General features: G+C 42.2%; 1 protein-coding gene across 1 annotated transcript; it reads left to right on the top strand.

Moving 5' to 3' along the window:
• The first annotated feature begins 1607 nt into the window (after positions 1-1607).
• LOC127307107 (coilin) lies at positions 1608-20461 on the top strand. The gene is made up of 13 exons (XM_051337804.2): positions 1608-1928; positions 2178-2242; positions 2793-3065; positions 3279-3452; positions 4531-4597; positions 12868-12936; positions 14333-14534; positions 15961-15995; positions 16506-16811; positions 19209-19280; positions 19451-19603; positions 19680-19887; positions 19973-20461. The coding sequence occupies exons 1-13, from the start codon at positions 1689-1691 to the stop codon at positions 20197-20199; spliced, it is 2091 nt and encodes a 696-aa protein (XP_051193764.1). The 5' UTR covers positions 1608-1688; the 3' UTR covers positions 20200-20461.
• The last annotated feature ends 1873 nt before the right edge of the window (positions 20462-22334 follow it).

The following is a 22334-nucleotide window of genomic DNA, read 5'->3' as shown; positions in this document are numbered from 1 at the left end:
GAATTGTGGAGCTTGTTAACTCCGGCATTGAGGGTTCGTGTAATCCTACGCAATGTGTTCATCATCCAACAAAAGAGTGTAGAGTATGCATTTATCTATTCTGTTATGTGATCAATGTTGAGAGTGTCCACTAGTGAAAGTGTAATCCCTAGGCCTTGTTCCTAAATACTGCTATTGCTGCTTGTTTACTGTTTTACTGTGTTACTACTTTCTTTGCGTTACTGCTTGCTTTATCTTGTCCTGGGCAAAGCACTTTTCTGGTGCCGTTGCTACTGCTCATATATATTCATACCACATGTATTTCACTATCTCTTCGCCGAACTAGTGCACCTCTTAGGTGTGTTGGGGACACAAGAGACTTCTTACTTTGTGGTTGCAGGGTTGCATGAGAGGGATATCTTTGACCTCTTCCTCCCTGAGTTCGATAAACCTTGGGTGATCCACTTAAGGGAAAACTTGCTGCTGTTCTACAAACCTCTGCTCTTGGAGGCCCAACACTGTCTACAGGAAAAGGAGGGGGCGTAGACATCAGCGGCCACACAGTAGGGCGGCGCGCCCCCCCTCCAGGCCGTGCCGGCCTAGTTTGTGGGGGCCCTGGGCCTTCTGGCTCCGTTAATCTTCTCGAAAAATAAGCCCTTTGACATAAATTCTAGGGATTTTCCTGAAAGTTGAATTTCTGCACAAAAACGAGACACCATGGCAATTCTGCTGAAAACAGCGTTAGTCCGTGTTAGTTGTATCCAAAATACACAAATTAGAGGCAAAACAATAGCAAAAGTGTTTGGGAAAGTAGATACGTTTTGGACGTATCAGCGGACGGCGTCGGCCTCCTACCGGTGGAAGCGTGCTCGTGCCTCCGCCTCGGGCACGGCCGCTACTTGCGTGATGACGGCCTCCTCCTCCTGGTCGTTGTGGACGTAGTCGCCGGTGGAGAAGAGAGGCGCCCGCGCTGGCGCCTCGTCCTCCGAGCTATCGTACACCGGTTGGTGAGGGGGCGGCACGGCCCGCCGGAGGACGAGCCCTCGCTGCCGTTTGCGTAGCGCATGAGCCCCTAGTTCGTCCAACGGCGGGCGCTGCGCTTGCGCGTGCCCTCCGACCGATTCTATTTCCGCCGCTCCGCCTCCATGCGGAAAACGGGGGAGGGGGGCATGGGGAGGTCGCGGTGGAGCGAAGCGGCGCATGCGGTGCGACGATTTCTCATCGGAGGAGGTGGAGGAAGGCAGCGGAGCGGCGGCCGCGACGAAGGGAAGTAGGGTTTGGAAACCGAACTCCCCTCTACTGCCTGTTTTAATACGGGGCGAGCCTCGCGTTTCTCGGGCCCTCGAAATGAGTTTACGGCCAGGTCACGAGTTCAGTCTCTCTTCTGAGCCACTCTCGGCCCGAACACGTAAACTCGCTAAATACGATTCCAGATTCGGTCTCTGTTAGAGATGCTCTTATTGAGTAGAGACTCAAAAGAGACACGAGTTAGATTGAATTTCAAATTAGTTATTGGTATGTTCTAAACTTACTATTAGATTATTTAGAAACATTGATTGAAATTAAAAATATTCACAAACATCTACCAAATTAAAAGAAAACTCCAAAACCCTAGCCGGAGAGCGCCCATGGATCTGTCGGCGGCGTATGGCGTTGGAGGGACACGGCTGCTCTAAACCCTCATACTCTAGAACATAGCGGAAAAAGAAATGAGAGACCCTCCTCCCACACCACCAATGGCCACGCCGCCGGCGCAGTCGCCGTCGCCCGTTAGGCTCCGGCTTGTGTTCGACAATCGCCGCCTTCTACGGAGGGCACAGCGGGAGGACGGCCTCCGGCGCTGCTGGCTTCTACTCCGACCCGAGCTCGCCACTGTCGCCGATCTCTCCGCCCACGTCGCCGCCCGTTTCCACCTCCGCCGCTCCTGTCCTGGTGGCATCGTCTTCACGGTGAGACCCTCTCGGCCCTCCTCTTCTTTTCCCTATTTGTGTGACCCATGTAGCATTTAATCGAAATTTCCTTCGCGTGTTGGGTTTTAATCGGAGTCTTCCCAAGTGTGGGGGACTAATTGATGTGGTTGTCTCGAAGTGTGGTGACCTCACACAGACGAATGCCTGCGGGTTCCTGGGCAGTTCTTAGTTTCCTATAGGTTTCTTTCATATATATTTGTTGGATTCATGGATTGTCTCTCTCCGCAGATGGATGGATTTGTCTTGCCACCATTCGAGTCGACTTGCATATTCAGGGACAAGGATATCATAAGGTACTTGTCAAGAAATTAAATTTCTGAGCTCCGGGGCAAATCTCTGGGCTGTGGGCTTCTGGCTATGGGGAGCATCCATGTCAAATTCACCCGATGCTAATGCTATTCTTCATTGAAGTGTATCTCTGCCATTTTCTTCTGGATGTAAAAGTCGGACTGATTATCATGGCCATGAATTAGTGAGCTGTGAACATATGAGACATCTGCATGGCTGTTAACCCTGTTCCTGTGAAGAACAAATAACAGATATTATGGACAAAATTAAAAGAAATCAAACAATTCACTAGCAGACATAGAGCTAGAATTTCACAAGAACCATAGGCTTGTGGAAGTAGGAAAACTTTCTTGTTTTGTGGGATGTAACAAGTTGGATTTTCACTTGCGGGCTGAGGATGCTAAGGAACTTTATTGTGAACAAACATCTTCACTTGGCTAGCAAAGTAAAACTTTTCCAGATTGTATTTCTGTTTCCATACAACCATGTGTGTAACTTCTTGTGGAAATGATGTTATTTACAACAATGCTTGCTCCTACTCTCCTTGGATTGCAGGGTAAAACAGAAAACTTGCAAGAGTACAGTACACCATAATGACGTACACTGTATTCAAGATCCCGAGATAGTAGAAAAGCAGTCGCTTCCAACTGATGATAAAGTTCTTGCAATCGAGTATCGAATTGACTGTAGTAAGCACCAAGAAGAAGAGGTACATTGTGATCATCAGCCTGAAGAGAATCCAAAATCCAACCACAATCTAGAAAATGGTCGTACAAGTTTGAAGAGGAAATGGCGAGATGGAGATGCAAGAATACCTGGGAGCTCAAAGTATCCTCCTTTATTTGTTATTGTATTTTCGCTTCACTTTCTGCCAATAGAATATGGTATCCACACTCGTTCTAGTTCTATCCCCATCCCTTCAAAAGCTGGCGTTCTAACAAGCTAAATAGCTTACACTCCCATTTAGATCACACCTAGTTTTCTGTTTCATCAACCATGACTACCTGTTCAACTGATCTGGCTACCTATCTGTTGATGCAGGGGTAAGGAACTGAAGATGGCAAAACACACAGGGTGCGACAACAACATTTGCCAAGACCAAGGTCGCCGTGGCACCAAAGAGTCGAAGCCATCAACTATTGACATTGTAGCAAAGAAGGCAGCGATACAAGCTGAATTCACTGTTGAATTGGATGGAAAGGAAAAAGCTGGCAGGTACTACATCATGGCCCTTATTTCAGACATCTTTCTACCCCAATCCGATAAACAAGTTTTCTTCTTCCTGGTACTACCAAGAATATGGACAGCAAAAGACTAATCCAAGAAATAAACTAATTGGTGGTAACTAAGTTTACGGTATATGATTACAGCATATCAGGTATATCACCAGCAGATAGTAAGTAATAAGCACTATAATACTCCCTCTGCCCCATAATATAAGATGTTACTACAACCAATAAATGAGTATATTGGCTGTGATAACATCTTATAAGTAAGTAATAATCACTGAAGAATGTACTAGTAAGTAATAACCACTACAGAAATTATAGATTGCAAAAGCATTTCTCAGAAAAATGCGGTTTCATTAATTTTCATGCTGCATGTATATATTTTTACATGCATGAAAGGTAAAATATAAAAAATTGTTACTGCATTTGCCATTTAGTGAGACAAGAAGGAACGCTGTAAAATACAAGGTAGTTTGGTAAACAAAATCCATATAACCTGTTCAAAATTATATATGTCATATGAAATTACGGTTCTGTTAGTACTCCTCTCACACAATAGTAAATAGCCTTAAAGTTATAATAAATCAGTCAGTAAATGTCTAAACTTTATACAGTATACCATATCTGTTTAGTTTTCTGTGTATTAAAGCTGTATGGAAAATTTTCAGTTATCTGTATCTCTGATGTTCATTTCACCATGCCATAATGATCACGCGTTATTATATTTGCATAATCTGAGGGGATTTTTGAACAATGCATTTCTAATGATTCAGCATTCATCTTGGTTACACTGTTTATTTTTGCCTTTTTTAAAATGGCAATTATGTTTTACCAGTACATGCTAATTACCTCCTAGTTTTCATATCTTCAACAAAAGGGGGAGGGCTGTATTGAGAAGCCAGGGACCCCAGTATGTAAAACCACCCTACATAGTATTGACATGATAAGCTAAGACTTATGGATTCCCTTGCAATTTTTCCATATAGTTTGCGCTGGAGTATCGTAAAATTAATATTAGTCTTTGTTCTATTACATTGCGAAAAATTCATGTTGTAATTTTTTAGGTGCAACCAGACCGAGTTGAATTGTGAAACTGAGGTCTCTGGGCAGACAACTCAAAGTCATAAAATGGTACGTGTAATCCACACTTCTGCTTGTAGATAAATCTATGTATATTAGTTTGTATGTAGTCAGTTGCTGCAAATCAACTTTGATGCTCTAACACCTATAGTTCGCAAAGTTTATTATGCATGTATGATGCCCAAAATTCTAAAAGCTGATCTATAGATACCACATTGAAGAACATATTTGTTTTTTTTCCTGATTTGCTCTTACTGATGTTTATATCAGTTTTCTCTTAACAATTCTGTAAGTATCATTTTTCTATTTATTCTACGGTTTACTTTGTTATCAGAGCAGTGAAAGTTATATCTTGTACTTACGGCATGGTTGGGCATTGCGTTGCTAAACCTAGTTATTATAAAATATCTATTTTGACTAAAAACGACTTTGGTGGACTCGGCGTGTGTGTCTGACTTAGCTTTACCCGAATCACTCAATTCGGCTTAACTGAGTCGGCCATGACAGCCGGGTCGACTTTCCGTTATAGATTGGTCTTGGCACGTGTATTGCCCAACCCGGCCTTAACCGAGTCAGCCGTACTGGCCGAGTCAACTTCGTTCTGTTGATTGGCTCGCAAGGCTCTATCTGCTAGCACTTCACCGACGAGTTCTTCAGAAGATTTGAGATGTATATGAGCCCACTTCTTTGGTCATTGCCTTCCCGGCTCCCTCAATGATGAGGGACAGTAAAGAAAATAAATTAAAATAAAACAGAAGTAAGATCCAGTACTAGCTTCTACACACTTCTACTATATTCTAGGAAATAAAATCCTTTAGTCACATATGTTGTAGTAGTTTCTAGCATGTTCTAGCTATATGTTGTAACTAGAATATTTGTATCTCTTTTCCTGGCTTATGTAGTGTCCTCTAGAACACTCTAGTTATGAGTAGAGCTAAGGAGAGAAGGCTCATGCAGCCTATAAATAGAGGTCCAGCCTCTACATATGTAACCAGACTATGTACCATCTACCTATCAATAAAGAGAACTTTCTGTTCTTGTTTTTAAGATCTTGGATTAGATCTTGTGTTGAGAGTTTGGATTGAACTCTTGACAGCCCCCGCCCCTAGAGCGATATCTAGCTTACGCCCCTAGAGCGATATCTAGCGCAGCACGTTGAAGCGGTTCCTTCAACATTTGTCTTTGTCCACATTGTAGCAACACGGTGGAGCCGTTCCTCCACAACTTTGTGCTTTGCCTCGGGTGGTATCGAGCCTGTTGATCCGTTCAAGTTCTTGGTTCCCTCATTGAGAGCAAGGCTGCAGCAAGCAATGGAGGAGTTGGGAAAGAGAATGGATCTGCAGAACAACAAATCCAAGCGTTGCGTGAAGATCTTAACAGGAGATTTGATCGGCTAGTTGAGATGATCGTAAAGGGTGTTCCTCCTACGCCAATGATGAAGAATCATCAAAGGATGGAGAAGATGCTCACGGAGAAGGAAGGGAGGTCATCTTGGAGCAAAAACACCTCAACCACAGATTGTTCAGCGTACATCATCAAGGCCAAATTATTATGATATTTCTCAAGATTAATAAAATGATGAGGGCCTTGAAGAACCTGACCTCTATGCACGTCCAAGAGTACCCAACACTACGTATGCGAGGGATACATACAAGGTGAAAGCTGAGATCCCTACTTTCAATGGAAATGTTGATATTGAAGGGTGCCTTGATTGGTTGTACGAGGTGGAGACTTTCTTTGAGGTCATGAATATTCCAGAAGACCGTAGAGTCTCCTTGGTCGCATACAAGCTGAAAGGAGGAGCTGGTGCATGGTGGCATCGCCTTCAAGAAGACCGCAGGCTAAGAGGAGAACCTCGTGTGCGATCTTGGCGGCAAATGAAGAACCTTTTAAAGGGGAGATTTTTGCACACAGATTATGATCGATCCTATTTATTCGGTTCCGAATTGTGCCCAAAGAAATAGGACTGTTTGAGAATATACGAGAGGAGTTTCTAAGGCTACAAGTGAGGTGCAACCTTGCTTTGAAACAGAAGATCAACAAGTTGCAAGGTACATCAATGGTCTCAGTGATGTTATCCAGGATCGTTTAATGATGCAGCAAATTTGGTCCCTTGATCAAGCACAAGCTCTAGCCTTAAAGGCCGAGAGGTTGGTAAAAACAAGAAAGGCAAGTAAGGCTCCATATTCTCATACGGAAGCCTCACCTAGGAGTAACTCCCATAAAGCGGAAGAAAAGACCACTCAACCCAAGGAAAAACAACCTGCCCCAAAACAAGTTGGTGGTAAAAGTAGGACTAAGCCTGTGATAAAGTGTTATAAATGTGGTGAAGAGGGACATGTATCTAGCAAATGCCCATTGAGGAAATTTGTCAACACCACAATCCATGATGGTGAAGATGATGAAGAATATGAATCTGAAGATGTCGAAGGACAAGATATTTGTGAAGAAGAGGGAGAAGAGGTGGTATGTGTGATTCAACGCCTCTTGTGCTCAACACCGCAGCCCGACAACACACAAAGGAAGAAAATATTTGAGAGCAAATGCACGGTGAATGGGAAGGTATGCAAATTAGTAATTGATAGTTGCAGCTGCGAGAATCTCATCTCCCAAAATTTGGTGAACCATTTAAAACTTGAGACTCATGATCACCCAAACCCATACACTATTGGATGGATCAAGAAAGGGGTGAATATGAGGGTCACCAAACAATGCAACCTGCCACTCTCTTTGGGCAAGTACTACCGCTCAAATGTACTATGTGATGTGGTTGATATGGATGCCAGCCATGTTCTTCTTGGGAGACCTTGGCAGTTTGATGTGGATACCACACATAGAGGGAAAGAAAATTCGTACTCCTTCACTTGGAACAAGAGAAAGGTCATCATTCTACCCAACCAATCAGATCGTAATAGCTCTAAAGAGGAGGGGAAGAGTATGTTAACTATTTCTCACACCTCTAATGAGTTTATGGGAGACTTGAAGGAGGCAAATTTGTGTGCTGCACTTGTTGTGAAAGGAGAAGTGCAACCGGAGGTTGAGATTCCAGCAAAGGTACATGACCTACTAGCTGAATTTCAGAGCATACTTGGAGAGCCACAAGGCCTACCGCCAATGAGAGGAATTCAACATCGAATTGACTTCATTCCGGGAGCAAGTCTTCCTAATCTGCCACACTACCGAATGAGCCCAAAAGAGCATGATATACTCAAGGAAAAGGTAGAGGAGTTGCTGCATAAAGGGCACATTCGAGAGAGTATTAGTCCATGCGCCGTACCAGCTTTGATCACACCAAAGAAAGATGGATCTATGCGCATGTGTACAGATAGTAGAGCTATCAACAAGATCACCATAAGGTACAGATTTCCTATTCCCCGTTTGGATGATATGCTAGATCAGCTTAGTGGTGCAAGAGTATTCACAAAGCTCGATTTAAAGAGCGGATATCATCAAATTCGCATTAGACCCGGGGACGAATGGAAAACAGCTTTTAAGACAAAGGAAGGGTTGTTTGAGTGGATGGTGATGCCATTTGGACTATCTAATGCACCAAGTACCTTCATGCACTTGATGAACCAGGTACTTCGACCCTTCTTATCCCGCTTTGTTGTGGTTTATTTTGATGACATCCTGATATATAGCAAGGATGAAGATGAACACTTGCATCACATCCGTAAGGTACTATGTGTACTAAAGGAGAACGAACTCTATGTCAACCTGAAGAAGTGTGTTTTCCTTCAAACAAAACTTATTTTCTTGGGCTTTGTCATAACACGTGAGGGCATTCACGTTGATGACTCTAAAGTTAAAGCAATCAAAGAATGGCCAACTCCAAAGACTATTTACGAGGTGAGAAGTTTTCATGGTCTTGCAACTTTCTATAGGCGGTTTGTGAAAAATTTCGGTACCATCATGGCACCAATTCTTGAATGCCTAAAGAAAGGAAAGTTCCAATGGAACGAATCTGCTGAAACTAGTTTCAAGGAGATAAAGGAAAAACTCTCACAAGCTCCCGTCTTAGTACTACCCGATTTCACTAAAACTTTTGAGCTAGAGTGCGATGCAAGCGGAGTAGGCATTGGGGCTGTTCTATCTCAAGAACGAAAACCCATTGCATTCTTTAGTGAGAAGCTAAGCGAAGCAAGACAAAAGTGGAGTACCTATCGACAAGAATTATATCTTGTTTTCCGGCTTTAAAGACACAGGAAGTCTATTCTTTGCCTAAGGAGTTCATTGTTTACAGTGATCATCAATCCTTGAAGCATTTTAGAAATCAAAAGCATGTGGATCGCATGCTAGCAAGATGGGCAGCATATTTAGAGAGGTTTAACTACCTTATTGTGCATAAATCTGGAACAACCAACAGAGTCGCCGATGCTTTGAGTCGTCGTGCATGCCTCTTGACTTCTTTTGAGGCTGAACTTAGGGCATGGATCAAATAAAAGAGTTGTATGAAGAGGACGAAGACTTTGGCCATGTTTGGGTAAAGCACCTAAGAGACCAACCATTAGGCGACGGCTATTTAGTGCAAGATGGTTATCTCTTCAAAGGTGATCGGTTATGCATCCCAAGAAGTTCTCTACGTGACAAGTTGATTAGAGAGCTCCATTCAAGTGATCTTAGTGGCCATGTGGGACGTGACAAGACTATCGCTAATCTAGAGGCTCGTTACTATTGGCCACAATTGAAGAGAGATGCTGGAAAGTTTGTTCAGCGATGCCCCATATGTCAAACATGCAAAGGCCAGATCCAAAACTTAGGGTTATATATGCCTTTGCCTATTCCTGAGGCTCCATGGGAGGATATCTCTATGGACTTCGTATTGGGTTTGCCAAGAACAAGGCGCGGGAATGATGCTGTGTTTGTGGTGGTGGACAGATTCTCCAAAATGGCTCATTTCATCCCATGCCGCAAGACAACAGATGCTCGTCATGTTGCAAATTTATTCTTCCGAGAAGTGGTCAGACTTCATGGGGTTCCACGGTCCATTGTTTCAGACCGTGATAGCAAGTTCCTTGCTGCATTTTGGATGACTTTGTGGAAGCAATTCAACACTGAGTTAAAATTTTCTACTACAGCTCACCCACAAACAGATGGCCAAACAGAAGTGGTGAACAAGTCTTTGGGTAATCTGATCCGTTGCATTTGTGGCGATAAAAAGGGACAATGGGATTTAGCCTTATCTCTTGCTGAATTCTCCTACAACAACTCCAACCATAGATCAACAGGAAGGAGTCCATTCTCTATTGTCTACACTAAAGTTCCAACACATGTGGTGGATCTGTTGAAGCTACCATCAAAAGGAAGCTCAAAAGCAGCCTTGTCCTTTGCTGAGAACTACACAAAACTATTTGAAGAAATCCGCGGTGTCTTGGAGGCACAAAATCAGAAGTATAAACAGTTGGCTGATTGCAAACGGAGGCTGAAATCATTCCAAGTTGGTGATAAAGTGATGGTATACCTCCGAAAAGAAAGACTTCCTCTAGGCGTTAAAGGAAAGCTTAGGCAACGAAAATATGGACCCTTCTCTATTCTAAGAAAGATAAATGATAACGCATATGTGATAGATCTTCCCCCGGAGATGGGCATATCTCACACATTCAATGTGGCAGACTTGGCCCTTTATCATCCAGAACAAGCACTTTATGAAGATAACTCGAGGACGAGTTCTAAACAACCAGGGGAGGATGATGAGGGACAGTAAAGAAAATAAATTAAAATAAAACAGAAGTAAGATCCAGTACTAGCTTCTACACACTTCTACTATATTCTAGGAAATAAAATCCTTTAGTCACATATGTTGTAGTAGTTTCTAGCATGTTCTAGCTATATGTTGTAACTAGAATATTTGTATCTCTTTTCCTGGCTTATGTAGTGTCCTCTAGAACACTCTAGTTATGAGTAGAGCTAAGGAGAGAAGGCTCATGCAGCCTATAAATAGAGGTCCAGCCTCTACATATGTAACCAGACTATGTACCATCTACCTATCAATAAAGAGAACTTTCTGTTCTTGTTTTTAAGATCTTGGATTAGATCTTGTGTTGAGAGTTTGGATTGAACTCTTGACAGCCCCCGCCCCTAGAGCGATATCTAGCTTACGCCCCTAGAGCGATATCTAGCGCAGCACGTTGAAGCGGTTCCTTCAACATTTGTGCTGTCCACATTGTAGCAACACGGTGGAGCTGTTCCTCCACAACTTTGTGCTGCTTCACTCAAGTCTTTTTCGGCCATGACTCGTTGGTGTTGCTGAAATTCTGGGAGTGCACTTTGGAGGTATCGCCAGCTGCCTTGTCAGCTTGCAGGGCTTCGTCTTCTGGCCTCAGTATAGCATCTACTGCAGCAGAGTCGTGAGGTTGCCTGCTTTCATGTAGCTCCTGGTGAATAGCATCAATTCTTTTGAAACAAGCTCTAATCATCCGTTTCAGATTATCCTCTCCTTGACAAGTTAGCCCTTGGCGACTTCAGACTCATTTGGCCATGTGTTGCCGAAATTATGTGAGGCTACCAGTCAATTAAGATCATGCCAGTTGGCGGTCTAAGTCACATGAGCCAGCTTGCTAACTGGGTTATAGTAGATGCTGGGTATAGCATGATTGCCCTCTACTCTCGAACACAATTGGCCAGTAAGCAGGATTGTAGTATGACTTGATGCCAAGTAGACGTGACGGTTGCCTACTATAATGATGGCTCGCCATGTGGAAATGATAACATGCTGGCTAGAGCATGACGGCTCTCTTGCCGACTTGGATATGGCGGCCTGCCTGCCGCCTAGCCGGCTGATGCCCTAGGAGAGTCAGATTTGGTCCATGGATTGCGAGTCGAAAGACTAGTCGAGACTAGTCGACGACTAGTCTACGAGTCGCATTTGCAAGGTCGACTCAGCCAGTCGACTCGACTCATTTGATGAGTCGAGCAAGTCGATCGACTAGTCTTGACTAGTCTCGACTAGTCCAGGTTTGTGAGTCGGTCGACTTAAAAAATGACCCCACATGTTCTAATTTTTTCCATTCTTTCCTCCCATTCCCATTTTCCCCCGTGTTCCCCCGTGAAACCAAGATCGAGAGACAGTTTCCCCCGCTCAAACCCAAAAGCCAAAACACATCTTGGTGTTCTCTCCCTTGGCCGCCGCCTCTGCAAGAACCTGCCGGCCATTGGAAGGAATTGCCCAGGTTTTCCCCCACTCCCCTGTCCCCGACCTGTAGGCTGCTGGTTCATGGACAAGAGGAAGGCCTTGGCCATTGGAAGGAATTGCCCAGGTTTTCCCCCACTCCTCTATCCCTAGCCTTATATTCTATCCTACATTAAACACATTAGTAATTTAGTGTTAAACATGAGTCTTGCTGAGTCGAGACTAGTCTTGACTAGTCTCTGAGTCGCTGCCCCAGAACGACCCGTCGACTCGTCGACTCGCAATCCTTGATTTGGTCACAATAGACCTCGCTTTCGCCTTGCTCCTGAGCACTGTCTATAAGTCTCTTCCCGGCTTTTTCATGTCCTGAGCTCCTCCCCAGGTGCGACTCACCTAGGTCGTCTGTATGGCAGGATTCCGTGTTTGGCCGGCTATCGGCCAAAACCGGGTGCGAACAGCTTGCTGATATGTTCACAGTTTGTATGGTCGCACTTGTCAGGGTTGAGCCGAGTAAGTCTAGAAAAGAAGTGAATGGACGATCACTAACTTGAATATTTATAAGTAGATATACAAGATAGTATGGTAAAATGTGCTTTTAGTAAGACAACCATAGTGGATAATCCCATTTGTGCACCAATGCGCCATCATTCATCAATATTTCCCGGACTTGCTAGAGCTGTTATCAGAGTATCTATCTCTCTAGATGCTTCTGTTGTTCCCTGACAATGGGGTGTATTCGTAAGTGCATTCTTTGAGTTCCCATTGCCTTCCGCATGATCTAGTATTTCATTATTGGATTATACGGTTGATCCTATCCTCTGTTTGGTGCATTGCTATAATGCTATGTCCCAGCCCTTACATACTGTTTACCTGGAATGCCCCCTTTGGTCATGACAAATGCTCAACCAGATGGTGTTGAGGAGAACAGTAGGAGAGTATTCTACTGCATTGTTTCATTTATAAAATAAAATATGTACAACCAGATATTACTGCTAGAGATGCTAAGTTGCCTAGAGGTTTAGATGGAGTTGTATTTCCTCCTCTTAATTTGATTTATTCTTCCAGATTGATAAGACCATAGATAGTTTCCTTTATCTCTTTTTAATATGCTAATAGACATATACAGCTTTCTGCCTTTACATTTTGGTTAATTATCACATGCTTTATTTTTGTCTTTGTTTTGTCCCGTCAGAGTCGAAGTGCTCGGCGTAAGAAGCTCAAAAGGCAATTTAGGAAGAAAGCCAAAGAACAGCTGAAAGAGGTACTTTAATGATTTTATGCCTCTCTCTGTTCTGGTTTCATAGGGTATCTTTATATCCGTACAAGGGCATGTTGGGTAGGAATTCTGATTATCTGAACCACTGCCACTGAAGATATAAGATGTTTCCATAAACCAACTAGTCACAACCCATGTAGACTTTTAAAAGCAAGCTCTGTTCTTTTCTGAGATTGCACCTTTCCCCAAGTCTCCAAGAATGTTGGTGAGTTGGTATTAGATTCTAAGAAAATTCGGTGCCTGTAGTCCTGTACATCTGCAGGGTGTTTGTTATCTATGAATCTGTAGTAGGATCTATTAGGGATTTTAACAATCATTGGTAATAAGACTGTGAGGTTGCTGCCCTGAGGGACACCATATGATTATTCCTCATATTTGTGCGAGAACTATATTTGTTAGAAAACTAATCGAAATTTCTCATTTCTTCTCTTCAATCTTGATCTCACCTCCATGGCACCTGTTTTGTCTCCGCCCTGTGGGTATCTCTCTCCCTCTCTGGTGAGAAAGCTGTCTCATTGCCCATGTCCTCACAAAATGACTCTTCTCCATTGGCCCCACCTACTTCACTGTTTTTCTGAAGGAGACAATGGATAGGTTGGCTTGTGTGTTTTGGCAGTGGTGAAGAAGTGGCTGAAGGTCTTCGCACATCTTCCCTGCTTATAAAATCTGGAGTTGGTGGTGAGCTCACTGTCCCACCAATACGATATGGTATAGCTGGGACCAACGTCCTACAAAAGGCTTGAATAAACAATTACAACCATCCACACATGTGCACCTTGAGTTCGCACTCTCCCACCAATATTGTATAGTATTATGTGAGACCAACATCCTACAAAGGGTTTAAACAAACAACTACAACCATCCTCGCATGTGGGACCAAAACTAATGTAAAAGATATCTAACAAACAAAATGCATTGTTATAATCATACGTACAACCAAATACACAAATAAATATATACACTTGTGCTCTCATAGCAACCAACACTTTTTTTTGCCGAAGCCATACAACAGTCAGAAAACACCAAGGCTCTTCGGAAAATCTTTGTGGCCATGGCCTAACTCCTTGTGTTTCAAGTGTTTTTTGTAGCAACACACGGGCTCGGTGCTAGTGTGGGATAATGTTGATCTGGAGATTCAGGGTAAAGCCTAGTGTTGACGGAAGAGTTGCTGGTTAAATAGCTGCACAATTTAGGAAAACGTGAGGGCCTCTTCTAAAATTGTGTGTCAGGCTGAAAGAGAACCTTCATGTATATCAACTGGTCTCTACTCCAGTGGCTCTAGATCTCTCATGAGTTGTACCTAATGTGGTCCCATATCTATAATAAAAGTATAAAGTGGTCTTAGCCAAACATATTATTAATCTACAATGTATATTTGTAGAATGTGGAGTGCCAGGAATCACCCACTGCTGCTGACTTTCCATCTTCAAGCAACCAAGATGATCTTCTTTGCCCGCCTAGCAATGAGAATGGCCTGAACTTGCCATTTTCAAGGCATGGAGCAGAGGAGGAAGAATCAGATACATCAGATGATATTGTTCCAGTTGTGGTTCGTCCTGGTCACATTCGCTTTGAACCAGCAGGTATTCCTCAGCCCGAGAAGAGCTAATTGCCCCTAATACGATTAAGGGTTGATTTATTGGTCTTCGCTGATAATGTATCTGTTTACCTTCCCCATTGAGAAAGAAAAAATATTTGGAGTGCCCCTGACTGTACTCTGCACGGGAGCTTGCACACACATGTCATGACGCATGGGCACATGTTTATATCCTGTATGATCAACAGGAAAATGTAATTTGACATCTTGATAGTAATAATTTACTAATACTCGAGTAAGTTTTGTGGTTGATTTGTAGGAGCTGGTTGCCTGCCTGTGTCCTGCTTCTTGAATCATACTTGAGGCTCAAAATTTGGTGAAACTTACCGAAATTACGTACTCCCTCTGTTCCATATTAGTTGTGGCAGATACAGATGTATCTATACACAAAATGTGTCTAGATACATCCAAATCAGTGGCAACTAATATGGAATGGGGGGAGAGTACATAACTTTTTTGTGCTAGATTATAGTAGTTATCTGGTGCAATGTTTCATTCAGATAAGAGGCAAACGGTTTATGTTGTGCTGGGAAAAAATTCCGATAAGTTGCATCATGGACCAGTTAGTCTGTATATGCCTGAAAGGTTGGATCCTCAAGGCGGATCATTGTGCAGAGAAATCTAAAGCAGTGCTGCTCCTCAGCCTTTTTTTGTTGTTGAGAAAGGTAGCACGAGTTACGTTAAAATCCAGTTGAGTTACAACACATGTGTCTCCCCAAAACACTCCAGAAGCCTAGTTCTCTGGACACCTTACACAAAGTTCCCTGACCGGGGAAGATAGAATTTTTTTGGGTGAGTGCATGGTGCCGAGTTGTTGGTGTGAGAGAAAAATGCATAGTCTTACCGCACAGGAGGATGCAAAACAGCACCGCTGGTAGATGGTGTTGTTCACTTTGCTCCCATGCACCATTAGTTGCAAATATAAGACTAGTTGAGTTTTATTTGTTAGAGATAAACTTACTTGGTATTGGAGATCGTAAGCTGTCCCTATGAAGGGACAATTCTATCTTTGCTTTCAAGCAAGAATAATGAATTAGCTTTCTCTCTCAACATCTCTGTATCTCTGATTATATCTAACCTTCTCTCTGGAAACCTTAATCCCCTTCAAGCAATGTCATCTGCCTTTTACACTTTGGTACCCTGATGTGAACAAAGGGTTTGCATCACAGTGAAACTTGGTTTGCTAACTTGAAAGCCAGTTGTCTACAGAGCGTGTACATATTTTCTGTGTGAATAAGTAGAATTACACTTCCAGTTCCCCTTATGACTTGTATATTTTACCGTTTTATTTATTTTGCTAACAGTTTCATAAGAAAATAGCGCTGTTGTGTTATAGTAATTATTTTACAACCTTTAATCCCTACCTGAATAATCATATATTTTATTTAACACGGAATTCTTTGTGTTTCTAGGTGAACTAAATACATCATTAGCGGAGGAAACGCAGGTTTACATTGCTTCTCTTTGTCTTTAAATGTTATTCATGAATCATCATGGAATTGCCTCAATGTTCATTTTCTCTGCAACTAAATTTTGGGAGGGTTATCTATATAAGTTACTGAAGCTCCCGTCCTTCTTGCTCTGTTCAATTGGATGTGTTGCCTGCTCAAATATGCATCAACAAATGCAAAGACTTAAATATAACTTGTGGTGGACTAACTTCTGACTTTGTGTTACATGCTATGTTTTGCTCATTAGCTTAGACTCAAAATTACTTCTGGCTTGTTAGCACAATAATCTGTGTGTCTACCAAATTTCATGGGGTCTCCAGTGCATATATGCAGAAGAGATATATAAGGCAGATGTCTAAGAAGTTAGATGTAGATTTGAATTATACACTATTGATTGAAATGACCATTTTACCCAAATGAATATAGTAAATAGAAAAGTTGTTGGTTAGTTTTACTAAAATCAGCATCGACTTCCCTTACCATTGATGCTGGGCTTGTGGTTCCAGGCAACTTTCACGTGGAGTGGAACTATGAGCAAAAAGAAGGGCCAGAAGTGGGGGATGAACAACTCAAATAAGAGAATCGCTGATATTGGCAATTTTGGGGAAATAGTTGGAAGTAATACTGAAGATAAGCACCTTATGGTAAATAGTAAGGATGAGGAAAATGGTTTTTGTCGTGTCAGCAATCAAAAGGTCAATGAGAGCAATCATGATGTATTAGCGAAGGAGAAGGCTGTTGCTGAGGAAGGGAAGTCTACCAGTGAACCTTTGGACTTTGATAGACTTTACCCCCTAACACGACTTCCAAAGGTAATTGTTTTCCTATCATCACTCCAAAAAAAGGAAAGAAAGCTTCTCAAATCATATAATTGTGATGGAAGAGTATAGTGACTGTTTCTGCCCCATTGAGCATTCCAAGATGATGATGAAATATTAATTTCCAACCTGAATGATTAGCTGCATCCGACATGTGTACATATGTTATTTTGTGTGTGTTTATGTATTCGCCTAAGAGATAGGGATGTATGATGTTCTGCTTCCACTGGAAAGAGTCCCCCCAAATAGAGCAACCAAAGGGATTTTTTTTTTTTTTTGACCATGGACTGTGAGGCAAAAGCCCCACAGTTAAATTTTATTTATATCTCACCCAACCAAGTACACCATATATACAAAAGTAAACCTCTATTGCCTGTTTACCAATACAACGAATTAGTGCAAACTAGCTATCTAAGACATAAGGCTATCGCTATGCTTAGCTTTAATCCTATGACTGAGAAGAGTAATGTCATCGATAAAATTACATTTCCACTTTGCAAAAGTGGGACGCTCATGCTGAAATATTTTCCCATTGCGTTGTTTCCAAATATGCCAACAGGCTAAAATCATCACTTCTATAAAGAAGGGCTTGCCAAAGTCTCTTTGGGCTGCTGCCACAGCTGACTGAATGTCAGTGCCTAGAGACCAGTCAGTAAGTAGATCCACATTTTATGACTAAAGTTGCATGAGAAGAAGATATGCAATCTGTGTTCATATGTTCTGGTTGGGCATAAAATGCAATGTTTGTCTTCAGACACTTTCCAATTCTGCCTGACCAACCGGTCTCTAGTATTTAATCGATCATTGAGCAATAGCCAAGCAAAGACCTTGGTCTTAAGAACACACACAGACTTCCAAAGCCATTTGAAAACTGCAGGGGCTACTAGGTGAGCATGAACATGAGTATAATGCTTGGATGGCAGATATTTCTCACCCCAATCATATTTCCAAACGTCTGGTTCAGCTCACAGAGGGCAATCAATCATGCCCTGCTGGACAGTGCAAAATTCTTGATACGCTTGGGCAGACAAAGGTAGATATAGAAGAGAAGATAGGTCAGGTGTTGCAAAAACTTCTGCAACCGACAGTCTGTTGTCCAGCACGAAGGAGAAGAGCCTTGGAAATCTTTTAGATAATGGTTCAGATGAACCCAAGAACTCCCATTTGTCTGTCCAGAAATGAAATGAGTCTCAAGAACCTGGCTGAATGGACGAAATCTCAGTGTACTTGTCTGATAACTGCATGATATCACACCACCAAAAGGAGCCACAAGGTCTATTCGAATGAGGAACAGAGTTGGTATAGTAACTTCTCCAAATGAGCTGCATCCAAGGCACATCTGCTCTGTTGTAAAATTTATGTAGATGCTTGAGAAGTAAAGCATCACATTTTTTTCTGAAAATTGACAATGCCTACCTCCATTTTCTTTCGGTTTGCAAACCAAAGGGATATTATGCATTCATGTAAAGAATATCCGAAATCAAACTCCTCATCTTCCTGAGAAACAACTTCTCTATCATACAAGTAATTAGTTGAGAGCTTGTAACTTGGTGGGAAAGGACACAAGTTATGCACTAAAGCGAATATCAGTAGTCACTTACATTGATAGTTAATACTGTAAGGAATAAAGGTTCCTGGCGGTCTGTGTTTTCGTTGGAGAATTCTGTGCTTGTTCACAGCATAGGAGCCGAATGGTGGCAAACCACTTGTGGTCTAGTAGATAGGTACATCAGATGGTATGAATGGGATGTCAAGGAACTAGGGGTCATTAGCAATCGCTGGCTACAGCTTTTCTATGAAGAGAAAGGCAAGTCTTTAGGAGGGACCTAAACCAGAGGTATTATCTAAAATTTGGTGGTATCTTTCTTTTAATTGATGACCCAAAACAAATTGATCCGAGGAGAGCTAACGGTTCTTCCTATTGCTTTAAAGTGTCAAGAAGCCTAGATGGAGCAATTTGGTACTTGGAGCTTCTGAAACCCCTGGACATTGTACTATTTAAGAGAGTAAAATAGTATCTTCGAAGTAATTGCTAGTGAAACAACATTCTGTAGAACTGCTGTTCAATATTAGTTGACCGGATTAATATTTCAATGACATCCTGGACTTTTTGTAGTGATGTTCCACCTGATACCCATGTGTGTTCAGGTAAAAACTATACGTGACGTAGTGTCTCCCCAAATTCATGATTTTTTTTTGTCGTAAATGTGGATACGATTCTCCACTCCAGACAATCACATATTCACATCACTTGCCATACTTGCGTACCCAAGTATGGTCTTCAGCGAGCATTGAAAATTTCTGTTAGTAGCTTTGCAAAAGTTGCTTATTGCTAGGCTTATTTTGCTCTTTTAAGTCCTCTTGTGAGCTTACCCCTTTTTGTCTTTTCAGGAGGGAGATCTTATTGTATATCGGTTGGTTGAATTGTCTTCCTCATGGTGTCCGGAGATTTCTCCGTACCGGGTATGACATGATTTCCAATAGCAATTTCAGATTGAAACATTTCTGGTCTAGATCATTTGTTGTTTGAAACACATGGGGCAAACATGAAAGTATAAAGCATTGTAGATACTTGAGTCATTGGCAGTGCTTAATTTGGGCAATCCTTGTTTCAAACTTACAAACTGTTTCAGGTCGGTGAAGTTCTTATACATGATTTGATATCAACGCGCATCATTCTCTTACCTGTTCCGGAGTATCCAATCATCATGAAGGAAATGATAACTGAGGACAAGTTAGACATGCCAGTGGATATTTCACCCTACAAGGAAGATGGTTCGTTGGAGGTAATCATTAGTTCAATTTCCAATCTTACCATGTACCCACAAAGCTCGTAAACATCATGCTCAACGTCTACTGCAGATCGAGTACTCTTCCCTTCTTGATGTAAGACTACTGAAGGGTAGTGAGCCAGTATCTGCAGCTCTTAGTACTCCCATTAGAGAAACTGGAAAGAAAGGGGAACTAACAGCTGGAGAACCAGTTACCTTAGACAAAAATAAAGGCATAGTTCACAGCCAGACTGGAATTTTGGTGCCAAATAACACTAAAGATCCTGAAGCAGCGCCAGGTATGGAGTCATTTGTAAGCATTTCTTTTTCTCTACCCCACAAGTTTGGTTATATTCTAATAGAGAAAATAAATGTTTTGTGCAGAAAAGAAACATAATAAGGTTTGGGAGGAAAGCAGCGAAATCCCAAGTGACAAGCCTGACGAAGTTCAAGAGAATGGCTGGGGAACTTGGAAACCAAATGCTAGCACGTCGGCCTGGTCATACAGAGCGCAAAGAAGCAGTGCTCTTGGCCCAACACTTGCGCTTTTGAGAGGCAAAAATGACAAAGGAGGCAAACCTAAACCTCCCAGTCGGAAGTACGCCAGGTGAGATTAGTGGGGCATGTTAGGGAAAATGCTGATAATTCCGTATATGATGTTTGGCCGAACGAAGATAGTCTGTTGACTGCCACTCTAGCCTGTTCGGATATAAACAACCGAAGATCATGTACCTAAACCGGAGGTGAATGCTTCTTTTGCAACTTGTAAAGATTGGTGACTGCCCAATGCTGGTTTGATAGTCTGGTACTCGCCGACTGTTCGGTTGGAAATTGACCACGTAGCTGATGTCAAGTCTAGTTGTTAGCTTTCTAGTTTCTGCTTTCTATAGATTCTATTTGCATATGTTATGTATATTCTGGTCTTTCGGTCAGTTGTTAGACCTAGTTCCTTGAGACTGAACCTGCAGGTGTTCTCTGTCTATGAATCATTTTCTCCTTCAGTTAATGAACGGCCTTAATTGCTTTTTACGGCTCAGATGCGCGCAGACAAGTTACCTCTTACCGTGGCATTGCACTTCCTTACCCACCATCCCTATATACCTAGGATCCCCAAACAGGTCTTCGATTTTTAGCGTAGAAGATCGATCCCTCTTGGTAGGCATCGCTGGTGGGCGGACTACACTGACAGCGAAGATGGGGGTTCCGTCATATTGTACTGTGAGCTAACCCTGTGAGCTGGTTAGGGCATGTACAATGGGGTGATGTCAGCCTTCCCTTAGAGATACCACGTTAGATTTTTGCTCAGTTGGAGGAGAGAGAAGATTATCTTCCCTTAGCTAAGGGATCATCTCTTAGGAAATAAGGGAAGACTATTTTCTCTATTGTATCACATATGTCTTCCCTTAGCAACAAATTTCCTACCAAAATTTAATTATTCATATTAATTGCTAGAGATGGCTATAAGAGATAATGTATTGTATGACTTATTTCTAACGCCTTCTCTAGCTGATGTGACAGGGTAAGAAAAGACATGCCTTCTCTACCATTGTATATGCTCTTAGGCATCTCTAGCAGATCCCTTGAACCGCAAACGGTAAATGCGCTTTTACAGCATGCAAAAATGAGATATACGTGCTAAAAAAAGCCTCCGCAAACCAGAGCCTGCTCACAACCGCACCGAAACTTCAAACTGAACCGCAAATCAAGATTTTTGCATATTTCAACACATCTATGTGATAGTTTTATGAAAATAAAAATATGACAACAAATATAAACTAAAATTTGGTAGTATGAAACAACATATAGTACAACAATAATCCTTATTACAACAATTGTTTAAATCTGAATAATTAAAGAAGTGGTTTAGAATACAAATAAATGGTTCAAATCACACCTCAATGAATATGAAACAAAATGAATTAAATAGAATCGGATCACTACCCTCCACCGTGCCTCGGCCAATGGTGCTGAACCAAATCGAGCTGAAGCTGCTTGTGCGACCTCGTGTTCTCAATGGTGTGACATGTCTCAAGAAATGCTTGGACTTTGTCCGGATTCCTTGATGCTTCACTCGGGTACTGACGTCGTCAAAGAAGAACTCCAAATTCAAATCCCTCTCATCATCGATGATCATGTTGTGAAGAATCACACAAGTGATCATGATGTCATTGAGGGTTTCTTTATCCCAAAACCGATTGGGATCTCGAACTATTGCAAACCTAGCTTGCAAAACCCCGAAGACTTGCTCAATGTCCTTCCGAGCTGCCTCTTGTGCCTTTGCAAACTCAGCTTCAGCGCTGCTCTTCGAATGATGGTCTTTAGAAATGTTGCTCACTCTGGGTATATGCCATCGACAAGGTAGTAGCTCATAGTGTAGTCATGGCCATTGACGATGTAGTTGCAGGTCGGAGCATCACCACGAGCTAGCCGAGCAAGAAGATGAGACCTATGTAGCACATTGGTATCACTGATGAAACCCGGCAACCCAAAGAAACAATGCCAAATCCATACATCCTCGGAAGTAACTGCCTCAAGCAAGATTGTTGGATAGTGTCTTTTGACGCAATACACGTCTTGTCGAGCCTTGCTTTTGATGGTTAACTCTTACCTTTCACCATATGCTTTCTTTGTTGTGAAGATGATCTTACATATACTTGAAAACTATCGCCATGAATTATTTCTCAAATATCTCTTGCCTTGGACAATTGGTAATCTATCATGAGGTAGATATTTATTAATCATATTT

This window comes from Lolium perenne, chromosome 6, assembly GCF_019359855.2.
Source record: "Lolium perenne isolate Kyuss_39 chromosome 6, Kyuss_2.0, whole genome shotgun sequence".
In the NCBI taxonomy this organism is placed as follows: Eukaryota; Viridiplantae; Streptophyta; class Magnoliopsida; order Poales; family Poaceae; genus Lolium; species Lolium perenne.
The sequence above is the reverse complement of the archived record's forward strand: the minus strand, read 5'-3'. Positions and strand labels throughout refer to the sequence as shown.

Excerpts from the sequence above, each read along its gene's own strand:
- LOC127307107 (XM_051337804.2), top strand. The coding sequence starts at position 1,689 with ATGAGAGACCCTCCTCCCACACCACCAATGGCCACGCCGCCGGCGCAG. Across the intron at positions 1,929-2,177 it reads CTGGTGGCATCGTCTTCACG|ATGGATGGATTTGTCTTGCC; the intron begins GTGAGACCCTCT and ends CTCTCTCCGCAG. Across the intron at positions 3,453-4,530 it reads GGAAAGGAAAAAGCTGGCAG|GTGCAACCAGACCGAGTTGA; the intron begins GTACTACATCAT and ends GTAATTTTTTAG.